Source organism: Balaenoptera ricei, chromosome 4 (assembly GCF_028023285.1).
Source record: "Balaenoptera ricei isolate mBalRic1 chromosome 4, mBalRic1.hap2, whole genome shotgun sequence".
Lineage (NCBI taxonomy): Eukaryota > Metazoa > Chordata > Mammalia > Artiodactyla > Balaenopteridae > Balaenoptera > Balaenoptera ricei.
In genome coordinates this window covers 30,345,485-30,366,706 of record NC_082642.1, presented here as the reverse complement: position 1 = coordinate 30,366,706, position 21,222 = coordinate 30,345,485, and the positions used below count along the sequence as shown (strand labels likewise).

Here is a 21,222-nt window from a genome sequence, read left to right as displayed (position 1 = left end):
TTATCTTACATCACCGTGAACTCTAAGCTGGAAAGAGCAGGGAATAACAAGCACCTGCTACAATGTGTGGTTATTGCACTGGAACTTAGGAAAAAGATCAAATACCACTTTTTCTTAAGGTAATGAACTGATAAGCTGTTTAAAATACTGCACTCTTATTATTGGTGGGAATGTAAATTAGTATAGCTACTAGGGAAAACAGCATGGAAGATCCTCAAAGAATTAAAAACAGAACTACCATATGATCCAGCAATTCCACTTTTCGGAATATATCCAAAGGTAATAAAAACACTAACTCAAAAAGATACATGCACCCCCATATTCACAGCAGCATTATTTACAATAGTCAAGATATGGAAACAACCTAAATGTCTATGGATAGATAAAGAAGTTGTGAGATATACATATATATATTAAAATATGAGGAGATCCTACCATTTGCTACAACACAGATGAACCTTGAAGGTATTATGCTAAGTGAAATGAGTCAGAGAAAGACAAATACTGTATGACCCACTTATATGTGGAAACTAAAACAAAACAAAACAAAAACAAAAAACCAAACTCATAGAAAAAGAGATCAGATTTGTGGTTACCAGAGGTGAAGGGTGCAGATAGTGAGAACTGAAGGAAGGTGGTCAAAAGGTAGACATATCCAGTTATAAGATAAATAAGTCCTAGGAATGTAATATATACCATGATGACTGATACACAGGAAACTTAAGAAAATAAATCCTAAGAGCTCTTATCACAAGAAATTTTTTTTTCCTTTCCTCTCTTCTTCCTTCTTTTTATGAGAAGATGGATGTCAGCTGAACCCACTGTGGTAATCATTTCACAATATGCGTAAATCAAACCATCATGCTGTACGCCTTAAACTTATACATGAGTGTCAATTATTTCTCAATAAAACTGGGGGAAAGAGAGCAAAAGAAAAAAAATGTTGCATGTTTCTGACTTGGACTTCCAGATCTTATGCACCCAAAGATTTGGGTGAACAAGGCCAAGAAGTGAAGAAGATCAAGAGCAAAAATCCTTCCAAACTTTTGTTTTTGGAAATAGTACCCCATGGTCAAGACAATTTGTGAAATAGGGCATACTATGTCCATCACCCTTTGGAAAGCCACTGCCGGCAAACAAAAGGCCCCACGCAGTCCCGCAGTGAAGACATCTGATTAATTTTGCTCAAACCAGTATTTCCCTAAATTATTTCAACATGGAACCCTTTCTCCCATGTGACACTTATTAATATCCTAAGAAACCAAGGTTCCTCAGCAGACACTGTGGGAAATGCTGACCTAAATCAGTTTTTTCTTTCCTGGAAATTGTATAAATCCCTCCGAATTGCAGCTTTCAGGTCAACTTACAGAAGAGTAAAAAAAATATATTTCTGTAAGGTTTACAGTGCCACTCCTGATTTGTCTTAGACCACAGCAGGCTACCTGAGAAGCAGCCTTGAGTTTTGTGGTCGGAGTTCCTGCTTCTAGTGTGGAGGCGGTGGTGGGTAAGGCCTCTTACCTCTGAGCACCCGGGCGGTACAGGCTGACAGCCTCGCCCATCTGGGAGGGGAGGTCCAGCACCACCCTTAACCCTGACCGCAGGGGAGGACCTGCGGCGCTCACCGGCGTTTTGACAACTTCAGCTACACCGCGAGCTTGAAACGGTACTGTTCACCCACTAACTCATCCCTCAGAGTTACGATAAATCAAAAAGTACAGCGAGAGCAGGAAGCGATTAGGAAAACGCAAGATAGACCTTAAGTGCAAAAATGCAATATTCTAGGTGTCCTGAGGATTCCTCATTAACGCTAAGCTGATTACCAATCACAGGCGCCACAGAGCAGCTGCTATAGGGAAGGAAAACATTGCACAATATAGAGTCATGTAGTGGAAGCACCTGCTTCTGATGGTATTTAAAGTGTATTTTAGGAAAAAAAACTAAATTTCTCACCTTTACCAGTTAGAAAACAAAATAAAAATGAGTGACTCAATGGCTGATTGCAGGAAAAGGTTAAAAAAATTCCCTCCTATATATATGTGGAAAATAGCGTATGCTTTAGAAATCAATTCAGATACATTCTTGAAAAGCTGTCCGAATCCTGCTTTCTAACATAGCAACAACAAAACACTAAAGTCTTTCAAATACAGCAAGGTCAGGGGAATAACTTTTCCAGCACAGGTAAAGGAAGCATGAACTAGGAAAGCACACCTCAGCAAGAGCTCCTAAGCATGTCGGGGTACTGTCCTAAGACACCTCTCTCCCCTGGGCTCCATAAAAGTGCAAAGAGCCACTCACCATGTCGTAAGTTGTTACGATCTTCTTCAGAACCTCGGGCACGATTCCCTGCAACTCCATGGTGGGGTACTGCTCGCTGAGATTCAGGACCACCAGGGGCGTGTTATCAGGTCCCAGGAAGCGGGGGGACACCGCCAGCATGCACTGCATGAGGTTGGCTACGGAGGAGAGGCCACACAGCTCCTTGAAGGACACCACCGCATTCTGCTCAATGGAAAGAAGAAGGCGCTTTGTAATTCACCAGGGTTTTAATTTCTCGTGGGTGTTATACTCAGTATACTTGGTTATCCTTGGACTGCCTGATACAACAGTTACTAGCAGTGTTATGACAGACATGGTTAATGATTATCTTATCCTGGGAAAAATGGCTACTTTCCAAAGTAAACATAGTTATAGATATTTGTAATACCAATTTATCAAAAGTATGGAAAAGGCAAATAAGTTAAATTCTTTCGAAGGGCAAAGCTGCTTTTCAGATCAAAGTTCACAGCAGTGCTAATGCTGATATGTAATTATGAGCAAACAAAAAAAATGGCTTCTGCATTCAAGAAGGTAAAGATTCAGAAAAAAAAAAAAATCAGGCTTAAAATAAGCATCAAATATGCCAGCCATCCAAAAAAAAAAAAAAAAAAAAGAGGAATATTTGCAAGACAGAAACTTGAGTCTCTCTCACCTGTTCATACCAGCTGGTTCCAAAGCTAAAGGAACTTGGAGGAGGCTGCGGTTTCCGTGGAGATGTGCCCGGCGGGAGACCTTCCTGCCCGGTACCACGGCCTTCCCTTCCCCTAGTCCCGTCTCCATGATGCTTCTCCTCCTGCTCTCAATGCTCTTTTTCTCTAATCACCAGAGGTGCCATTAAAATCCCCATTAAAGGAAACCCTTCCATACTGTGAAAAGCCACGAGTCGGTGTTCTCTGAGCACTGTGTGCAAGGCATATGTAATACACGTGACCCCATCTGACCCTCTCAACCAGCCACGCTGGGCGCGAGGAGGCCGGCCTCAGCTGTGGCCCGTCTCTGTTGTTTGTCTGAGGTCACACAGCTGGCAGGTGAAGGGGTCAGGATTTTACCTGAAGTCTGCTGAGGATGAGGCCTCTGCTCTTAATCGCTGTGCTGCCAGAACAGGTACATTCCAGTGGAAAACGGAGTCACCCCGGGCACACCTGGGTCCTGACCTGGGCTGAGCACGGCGGCCAGAGGGGAGGCATCTGGGCCCCCCAAGCCCTGTGCCTTCTGCTTTCAAACACCCCAGTCCTTGGAAAGGAGCAGCACGTTGGTTTTACATTTAAACATTTTCTTTTTATTAATATTGCTTTAAATATGGGCATCAAGCTGTGTATCATTTTGTTCAAAATCACTTGGATGTTAACTGCTCATAACAATAAATCCTTACTGAGAGCTCTAAGGGGGGGCCCCCAGTCACACCCTCGCACTCCCCAGTTACTTCTTCTTCACCTGCCGTTGTCCTATTTGTTTATTATCTGCTGCTCACCCCCAACTAAAGTCTGCTGTTTCCTGCCGCATCGCCGGCCCGACCGCCCGTGCGTGGCAGGGGCATCACACAGCGCCGACTGCAATGTGGGTTCGGCACAGACACGCGGCCCTGGAAGGAGGGCGCTCGGCTTCATGCGCACGACAGCTGCCGCAGGGCAGGGACGTGCGGCCTGCTCAGAGCTGAGGTCCACCGACCATGGCACCCTCAGAGATAGGGAGACACCCTCCACATTTACTAGGAGGCAAGAAATAAAACAAAATGTCTCCATTGTGGGAAGGTCTTTTAATTTTACTTGCTGCTGGCATTCTGCTCATAATAGTTATAAAGATTATATATATATATATATACACACACGTGTGTGTGTGTGTGTGTGTGTGTATATATATATATGTATCTTTTTTTTATCGTTTTTAAACACACTGAGCGGTGATCCATCACACACTGGGATGGGCTGGGGCAGGTGCGTGTGTGAGGTGGCCCTCGCAGCCTCGTTCTGCATCACTGGTAACCCCAGTATCCTGCTAGACACGTGGACAATCCTTAATTACATATCTAACCCTGCCTGATTGCTTTTCGCCACTATGCGGTTCAGAGGTAATTATTATCTCAGACATCTAATAAATACAGGAGTCACGTGTCTTTTACTTACACAGTTAGATAGCTGCGCTCCAGAGTCAAAAGCAGGCTCAATACATAAACCCGCGGGCTGCTTACAGGCTCACCATTCCCGCAGCATGACGGCCCCACAAGAAAGGACGGGAACGTGTCCCTCTAGTTTCATAGGCTTGACGTCAGTGTGTTCCAGCTAAGGAATATTCAGAAATACCAGAGATTCCCACGTGCGCTTTTAGAGAAGACGGGGGACTGTACCCTGGTGGTTAGCAGGGACCAGGACGGGTGTGGACTCAGCAGCAAGGCTGTCTCATTCCCATAGAGTGTGTTCAATACCGGCTGCCGTTTTGGAAATTCACATGATAAAAAAAAAAAAAAAAAATGAGATCGGTGGTAAACATTCTTACAAGCGATGGGAATTTACAAAGTATTTAAGATCAGGGATACGACTGTTTAAAGAAACCCTCCAATAGACTCATACACCGCGCGCAGGCGCACACGAGCCCCCGCGCCGTACCTGCATGTTGTCTCTCAGGTCGGTGGCGTCCCGAATTGGGGGCTGGGCGTTCTTGAAGACCTCGTCCACAGTTTTAATCCACAGTGTTCTCAGGGACGCATACTCCCTGGACTTCTTCCCTTTCCTCACAGAGAGGCCCCTCTTGTGAGGCTTCCCGCCTCCTCTCCGGTTAGTGATGGCCACGTGCACGAACAGAGACGCGTGGGCGAGGAGCTCGCCGGTGAGCGACTGCAGCGGCACGTGGCGGTAGCCCGTCTGCAGACACTCGAAGGGAATCGTGTACTGGCCGATGAACTCATCGCCGATGTAGTCGTCGTCCAGGACCACAAAGCGCACCATGGCCAGTTCGGGCAGGTTGATCTGGAACTCAAAGCTTTCGTCGAAGATGGGAGCGTCTCCGTTCTGGTGCACTGTTTTCGTCCTCTGTTCTGCACAGTCAGCGGGGATCCCGTGGATCTCAACGTAGACGTAAGGGTCCACCACGTCGCCTTTAGCACCCGATCCTTTGGGTTTGGGGAAGTTCTGCCCGCTGATGATCTTGATGTGAAGGAGCTGGGGTGAGACTCCTGGGACGGAGTCTTTGGTGTTGGCGCTGAAGAAGGAGACCTCCTCCCTCATGATGGCCGGCCGCAGCACGTAGCCGCAGTTCCCGTTCTGCCTAAACCAGCCGATGTTCAGGTCCATCATCAGTCCCGGGGTCTGAAAGTTCATGGCCACGATCTGACAACCACATTTCCAAAAATCTTGAGGGTTCATGTTGCTGGAGTCAATTCTCATGGGACTGGGGAAAACCCTGGCGAGAAAGCGCTTGTTGTAATTGACAAAGTCCCCTGCATTCTCGTTGGCGTATTTGCTGGCAAGCACTTCGTTGAATGAGCAGACTTCCCAGTACTTCTGAACCTGAAAGGACACCTGGAACTCTTTGAACTGCACCGACTTGCAGATGCTCACCAGCTCGGACAGCTCTTTGCAGAGCTGGAAGCGCTTGGCAGGCACGTGGTTGGGCTGATCTGCGTTCTCCTTGCCCATCCTCTGAGACATCTCTGCCCCTTCATCCTCGTCAGTAACATCGCCCTCTACTCCAGAGCAGTTGGAAGACAGCTTCTTTGCCTTAATGAGTATCTTCCCTTTCAGGACATCTGGGGATGGCAGGTAAGATTCCTCAGCACTGGGTGAGGTTGTGTAGAGCTTGTCTCCTAAAATTTTCTTCATGTGTTGAACCATGACCTTCTGTTGTTTAATAGAACAGTGATTTTCCAAACACAGGATGAGAGGGTACTCTGAAGCAAAGAATGCATACTTGTTAATAATATCAATGACGCTGCGGAAGACGATCTGCGAGGTCATGGTGTGGCCTGTGTAAATCACAGGTTCGTTATCTGGCCCATCCCATACATCCAATTCAACACTCCGGCAACCCATTTTAAGAGCTCGGATGTATCCTGTGATATCAGAGGGACCTCGGAACTGATCCTCTATTAAGTATGTATTATGAGATGAGTTTATAAAGTAATGAGACAAGGGTTGCTTCATGTCCTGACAGACCTTCTTATGCTCTGGATCAAATATATAACAGTCAGATGACACAAGGTAATTAGTGAACCCGTCTATGGAAAGCCAGCCCTTTTCCTGACCCTCTTTGGATGGCTCATATTTGTGAATAATTTCAAGGCTTATTTCCTCATTTATATGTGCCACACCCTGCTCTGCCTCAAGAAACATCATAAGGTCCTTGGTATCAAGGAATTCTTTATTGCTTGAGAACTGAACTAAAAGGAAATAAATTTCAGGTCTAGTACAAAGCTCATGGAAAACCTCAACAAATTCCTCCTTTGTGACTTCAGTACCAGCTTTGTCCTTGGACTTGTGCAATTCTTTGAACTTAAGCTCAATTTTGCTCGTTTTTAAACCAGGATTGAGGTTTCTGATACACTGCACGGCGTTGCACAGAGTTATATGTCCCAGGTTATCTACATCAATTTCACTAAACATTTGTGAAACCCAAGAAGTCCTCATGTTGTCTTGGCTACTTTCTAACATATCAAGTGTATGTTTCCCATAAGAAATTAGGTACCGCAGTCCCGTGACCCAGATGTTTGCAACATCTGCGGAGTTGGCAACCAAATCAAGTGACTCATAATTCTCTCCATAGATGACTGAAAATGCACAGTCTTCAGATATCTGGTCAGAAATGCCATTGCTGCGGAATATGTCTGTATTTTTTCCCGTTCTCACTTCCTTGATGGATTTAATATCAATCTTGGCTTTCTCAGAATCCTTCTTGGATGGTTCCCACCTCAGGCTCTGCATGTCAGCGTCCAGTAAAAAATACCTGTGGTAAATTCTAGAGTTGGAGCGAACCTTTTTGAGTTCCGAACCCTCCACCATGGAATTGATACAATCACTTGCACTGCTAATCTTTTTCTCCGTGGGCATACTGCTGAAGGAGACCGTCTTTTTCCGCTCTCTTTTCTGTTTTGTACCATCCTAGGAGAAAAAAAATCATAGTGTATTAAGATACCACAAATATAGGTTTCTATGTTGAAGACTAGGAATAAAAATTTAATTTCCTTGGGAAAAAATCATACTCTTAGGATTTCCAATTGTATGTTCTATAATGAATGATACTCATTCACTTCTAAAGCTTAGAAGTGGCCTTGGCATTTACAGCCTAATACAGACAGGTTAAAAAAAAAAAAATCATTATTGAATTATTGCAACCCATGAGGATCAAGAAACACAATTCCAGTAATACATAATAAAAGCTCACATAGAGAATTGGCCACACAATTTGCAGGGCCCAGGGGAAAGTGAAAATGCAGGGGGAAATGAACAACCTCATTCAGAAATTAAGAATTTTAAGAAGGCCATGGAAGAGCGTTAAGCCAACTACATGGCCTTCCTGAGTATGGCACCTGTACAGTGCACCGGGAATACACCCATGAAGCAGACCCTGCTGGATATACACCTCCTACACCAGTGTTTCCCGAAAGGTTGTCACTAAACCACTTTCCTCAGAATCCCCTGGGTTACCTGGGTAAAATGCAGATTCCTAGGCTCATGGGATCAGCTCTCCAGGAGGTGGTACCCAGGAATTTACATTTTAGGCGGCACTCTAGGTGATGGGAATGTACAATAAAGTTTAAAACCACTCTCTAACCACTTGGACTCACTAAGCTGTCTGGGCTATTTCTGGAAACAAAGTATGAACCATTAAATTATGTGTTACGTGAGTAGAAACTGAAATTCCAGCGGCAATTCTTGGCTCTTCAGAGCCTCGTATTAGATTAGTCATGGTCCTAAACACTTCAAATAGATATGGTTTTACTTTTGTCATTGTATTAAGTCTGGGTGGGAGGCCCAGATTTCAGCTAGAGGTGCTTCTAAAATTCTGGAGTTGGATTTATTAAAGCCTGCTCCCATGCACCAGGCGAATGTTTAGAACAAGTCACCCAAGTCCTTCCAATGTTAACAGACTAGTAACACTACCAAGTGAAAAACTTCAGGCAACATCTATTTCTACAGCAGTCTGCATCACCAATAATGCACTCCTCAACTTTCCTGCATGATGTAGCAGGTGCTCACCTCAAGGAGCTGATGCCACATCTATGTGTGCATTTAAGTTCTTTCCCTGTATAGATGCCTTTATTATTATTATTATTTTAAATTGCTCAAATGGCCTCACAACATCTTTCGCAATTTTAACCTAAAACTCGACATTGCCTTTCAGGAGGCATATGAAATTTGTGATAAATTTTCAGTAAGTCATTATATTCATAAATAAGAAATAGAGATGGAGGTTGGGATTATATGACTTTCATGCAATAAAGAAAAGAGCATGCAAAATATTGTACAAAGGCATTCTAACTTTCCTGCTCTGAGAGAATCTTTTTTTTTTTTTTTTTCTGGCCGTGTCACGCAGCATGTGGGGTCTTAGTTCCCTGACCAGGGATCGAACCCACGCCCCCTACAGTGGAAGCATGGAGTCTTAACCACTGGACCGCCAGGGAAGTCCCCAAGAGAATCTATTTTGAATAAAACCTCTACGTTTAAAAAAGTGATTACGCTATTCTCTGCGTCTGAAATTTAAAACTTTTACTTTTTGACTACCTATACTTCCAAAAGCAATTTGCAGAAGGCAATTAAGCTTAAACTTTAAATCATACAGGTATCATTTTCCTCAAAGTTTCAGTTTCAAAATGAACCAAAGAGGCTTTTGTGATCTGAATGCCAACATGAAACATAAAAGCCACAAGGCAGAGTATTTCTTTATAATTGTATCCTCCAAGCAATAAAGTGCAAAAGACATTAAAGCTGTGGTAATCGTATCTATAAGATACATTGTATTGAATACTACAGCTGTTCCAATCCCTAAAATTTAGATTGTATTCTGTCTATTCAAGCAAGTTGGCATGAAATTAAATTTGTAATCAGCCATGTATAAGGGTATGAAACAGATGCATGAATTTCCTATTTTTCAGAATGAGGGTTGTCTTTACCTTTAAAAATACATATTTACCTTTAATAAAGACAACATACTAATTAAGTGAGGGAATTTTATAATTTTTATAAATTATGTCTCAAAGCTGCCACTAGTAAAAGGAATCACAAAGATAAATGGAGGTGCCTATCCATTTATTCACTGAAATATATATACATCATTTTCTCAACAGTGTAATCTTTTATTCTGTCATTCTCAACATATTGATTAATACTGGACTACCACTTCAGCACATGGAGGTCTGAATGAAAAGGTCTGTCTCTCCTTCCCTGCTAGCAGAAAAAGCTATTAGAAAACATCAAGAGAAGTGTGCTTGCTTGGAGACCAACAGAGCAGGCGGGAGCTGGCCCTCATCACTGGATGGAAGCAACAGGAGGATGTGAAGGCAAGCTGGTCCCCCACAGCCCGGAGGAAAGGAAGAGGAAGGCAGAGGGAGGGAGAAGTGGGCTTCCTCAGCAGGAGACCCAGGCCCCCAACCTGCCTGACTTTGTCCCAGAATCTTTATCCCATCCTACGTATTTCCACCTAGCCTTCACTTTTTAGCCCAGCAGTGATCACGTACTCGCATAAGCTAAGCAGCCCGTCGGCAGCTGAGTTGGAATCTATTTTCTGTGTTGCGTCTTAATGTTAGTTAGTTTAAATTTAAAATTAAAAAGTGATCAAACTATATGTGCTACACATACAGTTTTTTTTTTTTTTGACTAAAGGAAAACTAAATGTGTATAACTTACATGCACTAATCACCTAAAACCAGAAGAAAAAACCGTAAGTTTCTGCTGAGATGGAGATGCCTCCAAATACTTTTAAAATTGTACAGATGATGTTTCAGAACTGGCTCTTAATGTTGTAAGTACTCGTTACCTAAAGCTTCCAAGTGGTGGAAACCACAACATGTAGATAAACTTGGTCCACTGGTGCATTTCTGCTGCGCTATCAGCACTTCTTAATACCAAGAGAAGAAACACAAAAGTTACGTCCAGTCTGGAAGAAAACCAGCTTCCAAAAGAACCCACCTCCATATCAACCCTGAAATTCTGAATTCTAGGTAAAGCATCATAAAATTTTGAACGGGACAGAAGCTTAAAGATTCATTTATATGTTTAACCAACGCTTATTTACAGAATAACATTTTTGTATCAGGAATAATTTTGTGAAAGCAATGACCTAGAAAGAGGCTAAGCGAGGTTTTCTGCATCACAGCAAACTCAGGAAGAATGAAAATGTTTATAGAACTTATATTTAACAATAAAAACGGAAGTAGCCACATTGAACCCAATGGAAAAACATACCTATTTCTAACAAGACTGCCTACTTTATTTAACAGAAGTTTGTCACTATCTTTTGGCCTCTAAAATGACCATCTGGGGTATTTCAGAGGTAGCAGTTCATAAATGGGCGTGAGCAATTTCATAAATTCTCATCCTGAAATGAGGTGACAAATAGGTGGGCCTCACTTCTTTGCCAGCAACAAGGTGCTTGGGTCTGATGCAACTACCGTAGCACCTTCTAGAGAAGAGGAAACCCGTCTGAGGAGTCGGAGTCTGGTCTCAAGGCCCAGGAGTTGATGTCTGCTGGGACAGCATGGCCTGCTGGGTCCTACTGCATTCCTCTTGTATTTCTAAACTGATTTGTTTCCATTTTCTGTTTGACTATTTCTCAATATACATCACGAGAAAATGACGAATCAACCTCCAGATTCAATACGCTGGCAGAAACTGACACGGTGCCCTAACAAAGGGGATGGAGCCTGAAGACAGAGCAGCCCTTTATCCTTCTGGTTTGTTTTGAGTCCAGTTATTTACTCTGATGTATAAGTAACATTAAAGAAGAGTATGAGCTCTTTATGTTTATTGAAGGGAGTCTGGGATGAAAGAGAGTTTGGAAACACTGGTTAAAGAAATTTCTATCCTTGTAAAGCAATTATACTCCAATAAAGATGTTAAAAAACAAAAAAAAATTTCTATCCTTAACAAAACAAAAAACCCCAGAAACAACTTGAGGCCCATTAAACAAGCACAGCAAGGCCTGACCTTTCTCCAGCTCAGTAACAATAGCTCTGAGTTGAAGGAATAAGTCATGTCGGGGTACATCAGGGTTACCTTGCAAGGTTTTTTCATACGTCTTTAAAGCTTTGATGTGCTCTCCAAGATGAGCAAAAAGGAAAAAAGAAAAAAAAAAAAAAAACGGATCTGGAGCAAAAACAGTCACTCTGAAGGTCACTTTATAAAATCAGATGAACTGAAAAAGAATAAAATAACTTGAAGAAAAGCTAGGTATGGTCAAAAGCTGCTTCCCCCTCACATGGAAGGGCCCTTTACTGCAAGTAACAGAAAGCTGCTTGGCCTGAGTATGCTCTCCTCACGGATCTGCTAATGGCTTGGGAACCTATGGGTGACTGGACGGTCCCAAATGTGGGCAAGTCCAGTTCAGATGACAGCTTAGGATGCAGAAAGCCAAGAGAGAACATCACTCCCACTTGACAAGAAAAAGCCAGACTATCAATAAAATCACAACTTTTCTTATACCCATCAGAGAACTGTGATCACAAGGGAACTGAATTCCAAGGAGTGAAAAACCCCTCCAAGGAGTGAGAAGACACAGACACTGTTTCACAGTTTGTAGAGCACGGGAGGAAGTGTCCACCATGGAAGCACATAAAAGAAATCAGTTAAGGGACTTCCCTGGCGGTCCAGCGGTTAAGACTCCGTGCTCCCAGTGCAGGGGGCCCCGGTTCGATCCCTGGTTGGGGGACTAAGATCCCACATACCACAACTACTGAGCTCGCACACCACAATGACGAGGCTGTGTGCCATGACGAAGACCCAACGCAGCCACAATAAATAAATAAATAAATAATAAATAAATAAATAAATAAATAAATAAATAAATTTTAAAAAAGGAAATCAGTTAAAATTGTAAGGAAATCCTAAAGGCCAAGTGTGGGCTACTATATCAGCTTGGAGCAACTGGGTACCCCAGACACAGGGAGAGTTTGTACTCACATGAAAGCCTTCACAGGTTGCTCCTGAGAAAGACTGGGGCCAGAGCAGGAGAGAGCCCCTCTCCAGGACACAGGCATGCAGCAGGTGATGGGGACACCATGAAACTCTGCTACTTCCCTGACCCTCCTCTCAGACGAAGCAAAAGCCTTAAGCCACTGGGGGAATGGCAGCAAGCCCGCTTTCTCCCTGGGCTACTGGGGGATGGGTAGAAGAAAAATCCATCTCCTTCTGCAGCCAAGCAAGAATCTACTGGCCCTTGGACTCAGGAGCCTGTACCAATAAAGCAGAACTCTACTACCACCAGGAGAGGAGCAGAAGCTCACCACAGATATAGGCAGAGTCTGGCTGCCTTGGGGAGCAGGGCAGGAATGCCCAGAAGGTCCCACCCTTGAGGCCCAGGTGCACAGGGCTGCCTAAGACTGAAACGAGACCAGGAGGACTAAGAAATCCCCAGCTCCAGCAGACGCTGGGCACCGCGGAGCAGGCGGTGTACCACGGAGGAGGCATAAGACCGTGGAAAGAGAGCCCTTTCTGACACAGGCCTTTGCAGATGAAAGCAGACGGCAGGGCAGGAACCATGAGTAAACCCTCCAGGACCCCAGTCCCCACCTAGACACACGGTTATGGTGGCCCACAGGTAGAGGAATTTGAAGCCAGCAGTACACTGAAGGTAACAATGGCAACTCAAAACATAAACCCAGATCAATTATTGACTAGATTGACTCAACTTCCCCAAACATTAATGACCTAGAAGAAGAAGAGGCATGTTCATTTCTGAGCATAAATATTATTTACCTCAGTCTCTATTAAGCGTGATGTTTAGCACTCAATAAAAATTACAGCGTGCGCGCGCGCACACACACACACACACACACACACACACGCACACAAAATGTAAGGAAAAAACCCACTGTCAAGAGACAAAGCAATCAACAGAGCCAGACTCAGAGGTGACCTCGACCTATCACACAGGAACTTTAAAACAACTATTATTAATATACAAAATAATCTGGGGGTGGGGAGTAGACAATATTCATGATCAAATGGGCTATTTCAGCAGAAAGATGGAAATTATAAAAAAAGAGTCCAATGGAAATGCTATTTAAAAACCCCAACTATCAGAAGTGGTGAATTCCTTTGACAGGCTTTTAAGCAGACTGAACATAGCCAAGGAAAGATTCAGTGAACTTGAAGAGATGTCAATAAAAATTATCCAAACTAAAACACAGAAAGATTTAAAAAGTGAAAAAACATAAAACAGTGCATCCCAGAGCGGCTGTAGAACATATGTGAAAATTGAGTCCCAGCAGGATAAGAAAGAGAATACGGCAGAAGAAGAAATAATGTCCTAGAATTTTCCAAAGTTAGATCCAAGAAACTCAAGCACAATCACACACACACACACACTCCTATACCTACATTATCATAGTCAAATTGCTTAAAAAGTAAATACAAAGAGAAAAGCTTTAAGGTAGCCAGAGTAAAAAAGAAAGTGAGAATACAGAGGAATGTAGGTAAGAACTACAGTTCAGATGGATTACAGGTGATCTACTTACATCTAACCACAGGTTGTCTACTTGACCCAGCTTAATAGTTTAATGGGAAAAGTGATTCTCTTTTAAAGGACTGTATTACCTAAATTTCCCTCTGCTTCCCCAGACGAAGGTGTCCCTAACGTAGATGTAGGTCTTTAAGGGGTCACAGGTGAGTTTCAGAGTCTCCATAAAACTGTGATTGGATTCTGAAAGTAATTTGTAAACCCATTCTAAGAAGTTTAGAATCTTGGCTTTATTAACATAAATTTTAGAAGGCAAAGAAAAAGGTTTATCATTTCCTAAGAATGTCAGCCTTAAGTGTTAAAGGCAAAGGATAAATGTTTTACAGGGTTGTAAAAGAAATTTTAGGCTATCCAAAAGAGAAATGAAAAACTGAGAGAGGGGAAAGAGAAAACGACATCATTTATGGATATATAATGGAATTTTGCTAATAAAAACAGCAAAATCAATCAATCACAGGAAAAGCTCTTATTTATAACTGTAAAATGGTTTTCTTTATTCCAAAGTAGAACAAAATAATCCAGCAGTTCATAAACTTTCTAGTTTAAGAATCACCCATGGAAATGCTATGGGCCACAAGATGTAAGCTAGTATTGCATGTTCTCTATGCCTCAGTTTTCCCACCTATAAAATAGAGATCAAAAAAATACCCACACCCCCCATATGTTATTTATAGTCCCTGCTTCATAGGGTTGTTATAATGATAAGAATGAGTTCATATTGGGAAAGTGCTCTAAATGCTGCCTGAAGTTTTATACACCCTACATTAGACACTTTTCAGTAAATACATTTCAGACTGAAATGATTTCTTCATGAAAGAAGAATAAAAAGAAACACTGTCATAAATGTGTAGATGCAATACTCTGATCACTTAGGATTTGTGGAAAGTTAGCCCCATCCCAGAAGAAACAGAATGAACATCACTCTCTTTGGGTCTTTTTTAACTGGGGCCACTACTTAATGCTACCACAGAACTTTTGAGCATGACCAAACGTATGTGGTGCCCAAGATACCTTGAGAACCTGTCAAAAATAGCCAGATGCCCTCTCAAAATAAAGCTTCAGAAGGCTGCATCCCCATGTCGAGAAAGAACAAAGAAGTAAACCATTTCTTAAAGTCATTTGTTAATTTTAAATCCCATCAATTTAGTGACAATTACAATTTAACTCATGTATAAGTATTCACATATAAAAAATTTTGAGGCAATGATCCCCATAATAGTTTTCTCTAAAAAATAACCAAATGACTACCCAGGGTACTCTCTGATCAGAATTATTCAGATGATTCCTTCTACTTCATGCTCCCATATTATTTCCTACAGTGTTCAAAACAATTGCATGTAAAGAAAACAAATTTCCAGTTCCTGTAAAATGAAGTTTTCAAGGTCAGGTTAAAGCTTCCAAGTCACTCGATGTATTGGGTTACACCTGTCTTTAAAACACTGGGGTCTTTAATTATAAAATCAGAGGACCATAATAGAATATAATACTTACATAACCACACTCTTTTGGTGATACACTTTCACTACTACTGAGATATTTATTCAAAGTAAATTTACAAAACCATCATCTACATCTGTGTCCAATGTAAACTGCAATAAAATTCATTGGTTTTCTCCAGTAATAAAAAACTTAAGGGTGAGCACTGAGGCCCTACAAACTACACCAGCGCTACTTTACATTCCAGTGAAAATACTGATGCTAATGAATTTTATTTTATAATCCATAATAATGGTACTTAAGTGGTCCACTTTGGGGTGAAAACTGTAAGTATTTCTCAACTGTGTATATGGTAATTCCTTATTTAGCACATTCTAAAGCCTTTCGACTTCCCATACTGCAGAGCTGTTTTGAGATACGGTTACATAACCTAATTGTTAATAACTGGTAAATCATACCTAATTTTAAAAGGTATGCAAGTCAAATTACATAATGTGAATTCTTAGCTACAAATACAATCAATTCTAAGAGTACCTTCTCAATCACAATTTTCCCCCTAAATTGTACTGGTTCTTCACTACTTCAGAGTAGCTTAGGAGGAAGAATTTATTTTCCTCATTTTTTAATCCTTAAATCTGTCACTGCATTGAGAGGAAAATGATGGTAGTTCAGGGATAGTCAAGAGTCAAAAGAAAAGCTTCCATAGAGATCCATACGCAGGCAAAGCTACTGCCGTGGGCTATATCCACCATAAAAAAGAAACAACAGTAGATCTTTCAGTCAGGAATTTTAATATTTCCACAGTTATTTTTAAATTAAAATTTTAAAGGAAAATTGCTTCACCAACAGTATTTTCTATCATCCTCTTGTTTATTATTTTCTTTCTATCTTGTCTGGTAGGGAGAAAAAAAAACCTTCCAAGGGCCTTTTTTTAACCCAATGGTTTATTTGCATATGAAATTAGTGGGAGGTGGGCAAGTATCAGAAAAAAAAGAGAAAAAATTCATAAGAAAGGAAAACTCAGCTTTCTACAAAATATTCTTTTAAGTCCCAAGCCATTCATGTGCCTGCACTAGTCCAGCCCTCAATGTTGTCTCTTCTCCAAACTTGTACAGTATTTATAGTCTCTACCCTATAATTTAACACTTAATTATAGTCTTATTCAGATCTCCAATTGTTTTATGTGGGTTAGCCTTATCTCCAGTGGAAAGTAAAAGTTTTGAAGGAATGGGCCATATCTTATATTCTATATGGCTGGCTGGACCAATTCAAGCAGTCAGAACAGTAACTCCTTCTGATGAATCAGTATCTCAGTGATAAAGGGGTATTCCCAACAAGAGGATGTGACACTGTAAATATGTATGCACCCAACACTGGAGCACCTAAATATATAAAGTAAGTATTAACAGGCCCAAAAGAGAGAAATATACAGCAACAGAATAATAGTAAGGGACTTTAATACTCCACGTTCACCAATGGTTAGGTCATCCAGACAGAAAATCAATAAAGAAACACTGGTCTTAAATGACATGTTAGACCAGATGGACTTAACAGATATGTACAAAACATTCCATCCAAAAGCAACAGAATATACATTCTTCTCAACTACACGTGGAACATTCTCCAGGACAGATCACATGCTAGGCCACAAAACAATCCTTGATAAATTTAAGAGTGAATCATATCAAGTATCTTTTCCAATCACAATGGTATGAAACTAAAAATCAATTACAGGAAGAAAACTGGAAATTTACAAATATGCAGAGATTAAACAATATACCACTGAACAATTAATGGGTCAAAGATGAAAAAAATACCTGAGGCAAATGAAAATGGAAACACAAAATACCAAAATCTATGGGATGCAGCAAAAGCAGTTTTAAAAGGGAACTTCATAACAATAAATGGCTACATTAAGAAACAAGAGGACTTCCCTGGTGGCACAATGGTTAAGAATCCGCCTGCCAATGCAGAGGACACGGGTTTGAGCCCTGGTCTGGGAAGATCCCACATGCCGCAGAGCAACTAAGCCCGTGTGCCACAACTACTGAGCCTGTGCTCTAGAGTGCATGTGCCACAACTACTGAAGTCCACATGCTTAGAGCCCGTGCTCCGCAACAAGAGACGCTACCGCAATGAGAAGCCCGTGCACTGCAACAAACAGTAGCCCCTGCTCTCCACAACTAGAGAAAGCCCGCATACAGCAATAAAGACCCAGCACAGCCAATAAATAAATAAATTTATAAAAAAAGAAAAGAAACAAGAAAGATTAAAAATAAACAACCTAACTTTACAGCTCAAGGAACTAGAAGAAGAAGAGCAAACTAAGCCCAAAGTTGGTAGAAAGAAAGAAATAACAAAGATCAGAGTGGAAATAAATGAAGTAGAGACTAAAAAACAATAGAGAAGATCAATGAAACGAAGGGCTGTTCTTTTCTTTTTTTTAAAAAAAGATAAACAGACAAACCTTTAGCTAGACTCACCAAGAAAAAAAGAGAGGAAGAGAGAACTCAAATAAATAAAATCAGAAATGAAAGAGGAAATGTTACATCTGATACCACAGAAATACAAAGGATGAATTTGAGGAGGTAGTTGGGACCACAGTGGTGACAACAGAGATGGAGAGAGGTAGATGGCTTCAAGATAATATAAATGATAGAACTGACAACATTTGCTGATGGATTGACACAGCACATGACAGAAATGGAGGAATCTAAGATTACTGCCAAGTTTCTGGCTTGATTAAATGGCACATAATGGTGCCATTTATTTAGATGGGGAAGATTAAGGAATCGTTTTTTTGGGGGGGTAAAATTAGTAGTTTTATTTTGAGTATGATAAGTTTGAGATGCCTCTAGATATCTAAGTGGAGATGTCACGTAGGTGGTTAAATATGTGAATGTGGAAATCTGGAGAGAGGTCAAGCCTACAGATGTAAATTTGGAAGCCATAGCACCTTGGTGGCCACATGAGATTACCTAGTGAAGGAGGAGAGACAGAAAAGATGGCCTAGCATTTAATCTGGTGCATCCCAATATTTTAGGTTGGGTAGAGAAAGAGGGACTAGCAAAAGAGGCAAGAAAGCAGAAACCAGAAATGTAATAGTGACTCCAGAATACTGTGGTATTGCAGCAGCCATGAAATAAAGTGTTTAAATAGGAATAGTCAGTGATGCTTCTGAGAGGTAAGGTCAGGAAAGTAAAGCATGCTTAATATTAGCATAGCCTCTCCAGCTTTCTTATGGTTGCCGTTTGCACGATATATCTTCTCCCACCTTGCTGTTTTCAACATATTTGTATTGAATCTTCGAATCAAAAGTATAGACAGCATATAGTTGGATCTTTTTAAAAAAAAAAAAATCCAGTTTGACAATCTCGGCCTTTGATTAGATTATTTAATCCATTCGCATTTAATGTTATCATTGATACAGTTGGATTGGCATCTGCCACGTTACCTTTTCTTTTCTATATGTCCCATGTCTTTTCATTTCTTTATTCCCTTTTTAATGCATTCTTTGATGTAAGTTAGTGATATATGTTTGAGATTTGGCAGAGTTCTTTGGTGACCCTGGCAAGAGCAGTTTCAGGGTAGTAGCAAAGGCCAGAAGGCCTCCTGGGATGAGCTGGAGACAAAGATTAATGAGATATGGAGACAGTGACTGCAGTTAACTCTGTGAAGGAGGAGCCAGGGAAAGGAATTGGTAGTTAGAGTGTGTGTGTTTCTTTTTTCATTCAGATTGGAGACATTAGAGCAGGTTCCATGATGAAGGGATTTGTCCCGTGAAGAAGGGAAACTAATGATGCAGGAGAAGGGAACAGAACTCTGAAGAAGCAAAGTCCTTGGAAAAGCAAGAGGAGATGGGACCCCAAGGGGTGACTGTGAGCTGGATCCTGATGGAAATGTAAAGGCAGGGAAGTTTAATCAGAAGGAACAGCATGTGCGAAGACATGTGATGAGAAAGAGCCTGCAATGTCCGAAGAAGGTCACGGGGCCTGGGGACAGGATAAGGGGAGGCGGGCAAGAGGAGGCTTGGCATGAGGCCTGCAGGCAACACTGCAGAGGTACGCCGCAGCCCTGAGGGAGAGGACTCGGCACCTCCTCTGGGTGCAGCACGTGCTCCTGAGCCACAGACGGAGAAATACCAATGTGTACAAAGCTCATAATCAAGTGCACTTTTCCTGTGTGTGCAAATACAACTCACAACATGTGTTAAAAGGTCAACAAATAAAAAAGGCCTCATTTGTTTTATAACTTGAGAATCAACAGCCCATTCATGTAGGTATTTCTGCCTTCACAGCCTAAAACTGAGCTAAAGGATAATAACACTTAAATATTTATTAACCTCCCTGAATAAATGAATGAACTCAAAGATTACCACTTAAAGGCTCACCATTTCAAACACCAGATAGAAACCTGTATCCTTTTAAAAGAACTCTTTAAACAGTTACGATTATCCCAAAATGTTACAGTATACATTGTCATAATCCAAATTTTTTCCTTCCAGTTTTATTGAGATTTAATTGACATCCAGCACTGTAAAAGTTTAAGGTATACAACATAATGATTTCACTTATATACATCATGAAATGATTACCACAGTAAGTTTTTGAAAATTGTTTTATTATTGAAATTTTTTATTTATTGAAAAAATTTTAAGTTATAGTCAATTTCCAACCCACCACTTTTCTACACAGAGGTGTTATATGCAAATACCAGATTTTCTAACACAAACACCTGCTGAAGTGCCACAAATATGCCCTCCATTTTTTTTAAATTAAAAGCTACACTTTGGTTAAGAAATCAATAAAAATGCCAATGCCTACATGGCAGGAATCCATTAAGACTCAAGCGATTAAGCGAGAGCGTTTGGAAAACAGAGCAATGCCAGTTTGAATGGCAGAAGGTCCAGTCCTGCCATTCTCCTGAATCAGCGTATATATACCCTTTTAAAACCACGAGTCCCTTCCAAATTAATTAGTTCATCAAACTGAAATGAAAAGCAGTGTTAAAACCCAGCAAAATCTCATCATTAATGCATTTTTAAATGGCCTACGCCGCCAGTGACTAAAGCAATTTAACTGCTTCAGTGAAATCTTGTGTCACCATTTCTAGCCCTCATTGCTGTAAGCCCCAACCACTGAGAGACATGACAGGATACCAAGTGCACAATTAATTCACGCAGCAGGTACAAAACTCATCCTAAATACAGCTTCCTGAACCTGATTCATGTTTTAAATAATACAACACAGAACACACTATTAACAGGGGTCTCTGTATCAAGTTGTATCGATTACAAAACCAAGAAGCTAGAGCCATCCTACAAAGTACATGCTGCAGACTTTAGTTTTGAGATTTGGAACTAGAAGCGTTTTTGATTAATATGCTTCAGGATACTGGTGTGAGAGTGAAATACAGGCATTTATCAGGCATGACTACATTTTACATGAAGTTAAGATAATACAAGCTAAAAACGCCACATTTAATTATACTGTATTTTATTTCATTAAAGTTATCCAGGAGTAATAACAAGGACTAATTCTAGGCCTACTTGCAAACAAATCCCCAAAAGCCCTTATTAAGCAAGATGTGGTCCTTATTCCAAGAATCTGGCTGCGACACCAACTGCCACTTCTAAACAGTGCTTTGATTTCTGAGTTTCGAAGGTGACCCTTCCATTTTGCAACCCTGCACCGAGTCCCTAAGGCCCCGGCTCTTACGGAGAAGGCTCTGGAGAGAAGGCGCTGGGAAGCGAAGCAGTGCCCGACGGATCCCACGGGGGGGGGGGGGGCAGCACCCACAGACCAT

The 21,222-nt window shown here is 41.4% G+C and overlaps 1 protein-coding gene across 3 annotated transcripts in view; it reads right to left on the bottom strand.

Annotated features, from left to right (window-relative positions):
* Positions 1-21,222, bottom strand: part of PLCL2 (phospholipase C like 2) — a 192,899-nt gene that overhangs the window by 76,223 nt on the left and 95,454 nt on the right. For all 3 annotated transcript variants that reach the window (XR_009502847.1, XM_059920385.1, XM_059920386.1), the window contains exons 2-3: positions 4,920-7,406; positions 2,296-2,499 (exon numbers count right to left, since the gene is read on the bottom strand). Coding sequence is in view for 2 of the 3 variants with exons in the window: in XM_059920385.1 (XP_059776368.1) it covers positions 2,296-2,499; positions 4,920-7,406 (2,691 nt within the window). In the remaining variant the exon portion in view is untranslated. The remainder of the gene's footprint in view (positions 1-2,295; positions 2,500-4,919; positions 7,407-21,222) is intronic.